This window comes from Dysidea avara, chromosome 11 (genome assembly GCF_963678975.1).
Source record: "Dysidea avara chromosome 11, odDysAvar1.4, whole genome shotgun sequence".
In the NCBI taxonomy this organism is placed as follows: Eukaryota; Metazoa; Porifera; class Demospongiae; order Dictyoceratida; family Dysideidae; genus Dysidea; species Dysidea avara.
The window spans coordinates 5057448-5064531 of record NC_089282.1 but is presented as its reverse complement, the minus strand read 5'-3'; the positions used below and the strand labels follow the sequence as shown (position 1 = coordinate 5064531).

Below are 7084 nucleotides of genomic sequence, written 5' to 3'. Positions count from 1 at the left end.
CTTCTTTAGTGAATTTTGTGAGTAGGAATAACTAGTAAATTACTTCAATCAATCCAGTACACAGAGTGTGTGAGAAAAAATATTTGAACTTATATGAGTACATGCGTAGGCCAGCTGTTATATGTAAATGACTGATATCATCTTTTGTGTGTCCTTCACAATTATCTATGAGTCAATTACTAGTGTGAACATGTAAGTTCTTTTCTGTGCTTATTTTTCTTGCTGTCAAAGGGGTTATTTATTAGGGTTGCCAACAAACTTAAATGCTTGGAATACTGTAAGAAGAGTACATGACATATTGTATGCAATGAAGATGTATAATACTTTGCACACCTGTCTGTGATAGTGAATACAATTAGTAGCCCAATTCATTGATATATCACACAACACTGAGATCATAGTTTGATAAAATGTTAACTAGATAAACATGTAACCATAGTTATATGAAACTTCCTGTTCTGGTTTGTGGCACCACTATATGGTAATGGTTTGTTGGTTGGAGAATGATTTTTGGGAAATGACCTATACCTCAAGTTATAGCACTATATTCATACATAGTGAGTGAGAATACTTATCGTGTAGTGTACGCCATCTTTCTACAAGGAGTTAGCTATTCAGCAAAAACATTATATAGTCATGTCTATAACATGAGAACAATGTGAATTAGATAGATAGCTTTCGCAGTATTGTCACTTGCTTGACATGCAAGAAACAATCAGTTACTTTTGAAGTGTTCATGTATCTCACTGTACCCATTCCTTCCTTGAAAGAGCATATTTAGATTCCATGAAACTATTTGATGTGCTTAATGGACTGTAATAGCTAAGCTGCGGTTTTAAAACAATTGCCACTCCCCTTCAATGATCAGAACGCACCACGACAATGATCTAGCTCTGTAGGAAACCAAGACATTGTGACATGTCCATTAGCTTGATCTACTGCATAGCTGAGTGGCAAGATCGAGATACTCTAATACAGCAGTCACAGCCACACATGTATTTCATAGCTACGCTTTAACAAAAAGTTTAACAAACTAGTGCAATAAAAAAATTATTAACTTAAGAATGAAGTGGTTCCAATGCCAAAGTAGGGATTTTCCCACATAGCTACCATCATCTCTTGTTTTACTGCTTTTTATTGCTGTAACCTACTTCACTTTTAAATTAATTGTACTAGTATTAATATAGCAAGCCACAATAGCATGAATGTGTCAAGTTGTCATATCTGTCAGCAATGTTTGTACATAGAAAACCATTTTGTCAATACATATTTAGATACCTCACAGTAAAACATACAATATCAAGTATAGTTACAATTCCATTTTTTATGGATTGATATGCACACATTTGTCATGTACTGTCTTGTTCTATAAGGTTCTACTATCACGGTCAGTGGAGAGATAAGATCTCCAAATATGTCCATTATCCGATCAATGAATTGAAAATGTCACCATATGTAGTAGGGGACCAGCAGCCAAGAAAATATCACCTCTATGCCATCACTGTAAGTGCTGATACAAACATATAATATTACTAACATCAACCCATTCTCTTTCTAGAACCACACTGGGACATTACATGGAGGCCATTGTAAGATACTGGGTTAACAACAGTAAATAAGTTACAGCCTTGTTTTTCTATGTATAGACACTGCTTGCTGTCGACATCCATACAACAGAAACAAGTTTTACAAGTCTGACGACCAAGAGGTGTATGAAATTGGCAGCAGCAAATTACAAGTAAGAACTTTAACTAAACTCCTTGTAGTGCAACTCAGCAAGTTCAGTTGTAATTCAATAGCATCTTTATAATAGGTATATAGATATGTTATATTGTAAACAGGGAAAGTTTCACTGGGCTAAAACTTTGTGCATGGTTAAGGCTTACCAAGATTATTTGTGGTAAAACTTTCGTGGTTAAGCTTTAAATTGTAAATAACAGGTAGTATTTCAATTTAGTGGAGAAAGTTTCATGGTTTGCTTTGAAATTGCAAAAAATACAAAACTTTCCCTGTTTATGTTGTTTCCCACAAAAGGTGTACATCATTTTTATGGTATCATCTTCTTATTCCCACACAGACTGCAGCTGGCTATGTGTTGTTCTACACATCAGTTGACTTTGTCCCACCAAAACTTGGGACATGATAAAATGTGACAACTACAATTGTAAATCACAAGTGACTGTTTATTATAATTTCTGCAATTTCTGTATGCTTACTTGCAAGTAGTGTTAATGTATGAATTGCTGTGTTAACGTCTGATGATTAAATTGTGTAATGCTTCACTGTTTGTGTTATTTTTGGAACATTCTGTCATGTGATAGTTTAGTAGTGAGATGGCTGCAGAGTGGAACCTACTGTGTCAGCATTTCTCTTTTTTTTTCATATTCTTTATCCCACATGCATCACATGTTGTCTGTAAACTTGTGAATTATTTCCTTCCTTCACAAAATGGATCATGAACATTTGATTAGAGAAATCAGGTGACCACGCATAACATAGTGGTGTTGTGGTTATGGTAGAGTTGGAGATGTCACTTGCCAGTACTTGCCTTTCAACCATCACCATATTCCTGACTGCTTCACTGCAGTACATATAGGGCCTCCAATAGATGGGAGAAATGATCTATGTCTAGTAAGACCAACCCAGTAAGTTTAGTTACAATTTTCCATGTAATGGCATTCTTATACAGTGTAGATGGAAGGGTAATATTAATACTATTGTCTAGCAGTAATATTTTTGTGATGCTATAATTATATATGCTTTGTGTGTTTTCTTTAATTAGGATATTTTTCAGAAGCTAAATGGTTAGCGTACCAATAGGAACTGATTTCAATCTGTGTCATACTCATAACATTGTTTGCTCACATGACACAATGTATCGACTTATGTAGTAGTAGCTACAAGGGAAAGATTTTTTGTTAAGAGGATTATAATGGTTTGACTCTACGCCAGTATGTATTAAAGTGAATTGTATCACTGACAGTACACAGTGACCACTTATATTTAGCCTATATAACATTTCTTTAGTCAGTGCTCAGCAACACAATCTGTAAACAGGTGTGCTATGTAAAACCACAAATTGTGTATTACATTGTAGTCTTGATAGATTGTACGAAAGGCTCGTAGGAACGTGACAAATAATAATCAAAATGATGTAATAGTGTTAATTTAAGTTACTACTTATATGGTAATAGATGTAAATGTGGGCTTTGGTTTTGTTTGCTTTCACCTACTACTTGATGATTAAATTATAATCAATGACCTTTGATCCTTGACTTGTGAATAATGTCATTGTCAAAATAATAATTTACTTCTGTACATATTAGGCAATTATTCTCTTCTGTTGTCAAGACTTAACAGAGAAACTGAAGAGTATGTAAAATACTGAAAGTATTACATTGTTGTGTGCCAAACTTTGACATTGATGTGGTTTCATATTATTCATAATTGGTGTGCATGTTGACAGACGTCTTTCCAAATCTGGAGCATTTTGCATCACAAGAATATTTCCTGTAGCTGGAAACCCTTAAAAATGAATAATGTTGCGGTCATTAGTTAAGGCTGAAGTCAATAGAATTATCTTCAAATTTGGACAGTGGAGCATGTGGCGATAGTTTATGAATGGCAAGTGGAGACAACACTATGTGTGCACCATTTTAGACTTTTTTCAGTCATGTGAATAATGTCAGTAAGTAAATATCAGAATTTAAAGTCTCAAATTATTATTTTTAGTAAAATTGGAACAATTCAAGTATGTCCCAAAATTCTGTTTAATGCCCACCATTACCCCTTCAATGTAAGGTGGCATTTTAATTGTCCGGCACAGAAAGGAGCATATATAGCCAGCTGGTTCTTGTAGTTCAACAGTATTTTTTAACTACTACTACTACTACTACTACTACTACTACTGGTAGCTATTAAAACACATGTAAAAGTTTATAGTAAAAGCTCCCATTATAGGCTTCTGTTTGCCTGTAACTAATGATAAAGCTAGTATGAAATGAGTTAGACCCTTGTAAGTTTTGTATTATTATTATGTTAATTGTCTACATGGTATAGCATTAATATTAAGCCTGTTTATTGTTAAGTTACGTACATTTGGTGTGAGTTTACCACACACACAATATCCTGTATGGTTGCTATGCACTATAATTTTGGTTGGTCTTTAATCCTTAAATGGCATAGTACTATTACTTCCTGGGTGGATATTAAACTGTCATAGTGTGGGTTTTGTTTTTGCACTGATCAAGTTATTAAGTGTAGAAAGGCACAACAAATGTGACTTGGCCTTCAAAAATAGGTCATGTGAGTACATATAATTTGGCTACTTTTTCAAACTTTCATGACTCGTACATAACTTTTATGGCATCATGCTGTAGACATGTAATTTTCAGCCCTTATTAAGCATTTAATTAATACAGAATGCAAATATTTTATTCTGGTATTGGGATATGACCTGCAGTTGTTATGTGATGGGGTGTAGTTTGTGCCCACATGCCCTATTTTTGCAGGCCTAGTCACAAACTTTGAACAATATTATTGTTATAGCATATTAAATGCTAAAATATTTCACTGATAGCTAAGTGTTGCTTGCATCAGGAAAATATTGCCTTGTGTCTCTTTCTATGTCTTCTATTTTGCTTATTTGCATGTGTTGATAAACACATGTAATATGTTTCCTGTGGCTAAATAGTACTTAAGAAATGACTAGGAAAACAGCCACTACTTCAGTAGTAAAAGTAGTAGAATTGTAGAATGTTTAAGGAAGGAAAAATTAAACTGTTTAATACATGCATTTTCATTTTTTACATGCGAGCGTACTTCATAGTTGGTAAACAATTCTATTATTGTTACCATACATCTCAATTGCTTCCAGTGTGTATAAAGTATTGTTTACATTCTGTGTGTGATTACACTTCATTAGTTACTTAACTGTTTTCCTGCTTGTGTATATACTACGTATGCCAAAATTGAAGATGTTTTACTTGACAGAGCACACAGAGGACCTTACTGCTGATGTTTTGCATCATTTGAGGAGTGTCAATGGGTGACCAATTCCTGTTTACACAGACATTAATAAAAGGAATCCTGTGTGTTTTCATTATCTTCTATCTATCCTGCATGTGTGATTTGTTGATGGCTAATCATTTTGTGGTGGTTTCAATTGTCACTTTTATGAAAATAAATAAGGCTATCAGGTCTAATTCTGTATCGAATTATAAACTGTCCGAAGCATATGTTTCAATTGATAGTGAAATTTGAGTCACTACTCGTATACTAGTATATATAAAAATTGATTGTGGGTTTCAGTTTGTTTACTTTCACCTAAAATACATGCAATATTGTTAGTATGACTGATAAACGTCAATCACTTGTGAATAATGTAATTAGAAATATAGGCAATCATCAGTTACTCTTCTGTAATCAAGATTTAGCTAACAATATAATATGGCTTGCACATTCATTGAGAAATTGTGAAAACTGAAGAGCTATTATGTAAAATGTTAAAAACCGTTACACCAATTTTTGACAATGATTTGGCTTCACATATGTCATCAATTATTGGTGTGCATGCTAACAGACATCTTATCAAATGTGGAGCATTTTGGGTCAAACATATTATTATATAAACATCAAAGAATATTTCCTGCAACTGGAAACCCTTAAAAATGAAATATTAGGTTTTCATCATAAAAGTCTTGTGCAACAGTATGGAATGAGCTATTCTACGTGGTAGCATTAGCATTAAGCTTGTTTATTGTTAGGAATTTGTAGCTACGTACATTTGATGAGATTTTACTATACACATACATGCATGTGCACACACAGTTGCTATGCATAAACTTGTATTATTGGATGTAACTTAATAGAATACCATGTTGTTACCCAGGGTGATCTACAGGAATTGTTCATAATCTTTACTTCATAATCTTGTTTTGTTGGTTGGTCTTTATAATCCTTAAATGGCACCCTGGTACTATTACTTCCTGGGTGGCTGTTAAGCTGTCTTGGTGTGGGTTTTGTTTTCACACAGATTAAGTTACAAAGTATAGAAAGGGTCAACAAATGTTAAACAGTTGTTATAGTGAAACGCTAAAATGATTCTACCGTAATGATAAGTGATGCAAGTGTCAGGCAAAATTGTCTCACATCTCTTTCTATGTCTTACCCTATTTTGCTTTGGATTCATATTTGCATATGTTGATAAACACATGTTATATGTTTGCTGTGGCTAAATGGTACTTAAGAAATGACTAGGAAAACAACCACTACTTCTGTAGTAAAAGTAGACCACATTCCTTGAATTGAATGTTTAAGGAAGGAAAAATTAAACTGTTTAATACACGCATTTTCATTTTTTTCATGCGAACGTACTTCATAGTTGGTGAACAATTCTTAATTGTTACCATATATCTCAATTGGTTCCAGTGTGTATAAAGTATTGTTTATATTCTGTGTGTGATTACACTTCATTAGTTACTTAGCCGTTTTACTGCTTTCTTATATATTCTGTCATAAATGTATGGTTTTGAAAATAAATTGGAAAGTCAATCAATTACAAAATGTACCATGCCAATGCTTCACTTGACAAAGAGCACAGAGGGCCTTACTGCTGTCAGTTGAGGAGTGGCAATTCCACATTTTCTGTTTACACAGACATTAACAAAAGGAATCTTGTGTGTTTTCAATATCCTCTATCTATCCTGCATGCACGATTTATTGATGGCTAATCATTTTGTGGTGGTTTCAATTGTCACTTTTATATAGATAAATAAGGCTATCCGGTCTATCTCTGTACTGAATAATTATAGACCTTGAGCTTTTGCCGGACTGGCTTTACTCTGTAAAACTTTTCAGTGGCTACCAATTACCTTTTGGAATAGAACATTTATAGAAGTTTCCTCCCAATTGTATGCTTTCAATACAGGCCTATTCCTGCTCTACCATCCTGGATTTGGAGGACTGGTTTCGTGTAATGATTGTGGCACTATGGTTTGAGCTGTGCTATAATCAGTGCAAATCAATTGTACACACTGGTACTGTTAAAAAGTGTGTTATATTAACAGTTATTTTGTGCAGTTTA

The 7084-nt window shown here is 33.8% G+C and overlaps 2 protein-coding genes across 3 annotated transcripts in view; one reads left to right on the top strand and one right to left on the bottom strand.

Moving 5' to 3' along the window:
- LOC136238404 (ubiquitin carboxyl-terminal hydrolase 50-like) lies at nucleotides 1-2276 on the top strand. Its single transcript, XM_066028851.1, has 4 exons — nucleotides 1-1503; nucleotides 1559-1589; nucleotides 1647-1738; nucleotides 2078-2276. The coding sequence occupies exons 1-4, from the start codon at nucleotides 1444-1446 to the stop codon at nucleotides 2141-2143; spliced, it is 249 nt and encodes an 82-aa protein (XP_065884923.1). The 5' UTR covers nucleotides 1-1443; the 3' UTR covers nucleotides 2144-2276.
- LOC136238403 (uncharacterized) overlaps nucleotides 1224-7084 on the bottom strand; it is a 105994-nt gene continuing 100133 nt past the window's right edge. For both annotated transcript variants that reach the window (XR_010692964.1, XR_010692966.1), the window contains exon 2: nucleotides 1224-1510. The gene's annotated coding sequence lies outside the window, so the exon portion shown is untranslated. The remainder of the gene's footprint in view (nucleotides 1511-7084) is intronic.

Bases quoted from the DNA above. Each gene is read 5' to 3' on its own strand.
- LOC136238404 (XM_066028851.1), top strand. From the start codon at position 1,444: ATGTCACCATATGTAGTAGGGGACCAGCAGCCAAGAAAATATCACCTC. The intron at 1,504-1,558 runs GTAAGTGCTGAT...TTCTCTTTCTAG, and splicing joins ATCACCTCTATGCCATCACT to AACCACACTGGGACATTACA. The intron at 1,739-2,077 runs GTAAGAACTTTA...ATTCCCACACAG, and splicing joins TTGGCAGCAGCAAATTACAA to ACTGCAGCTGGCTATGTGTT.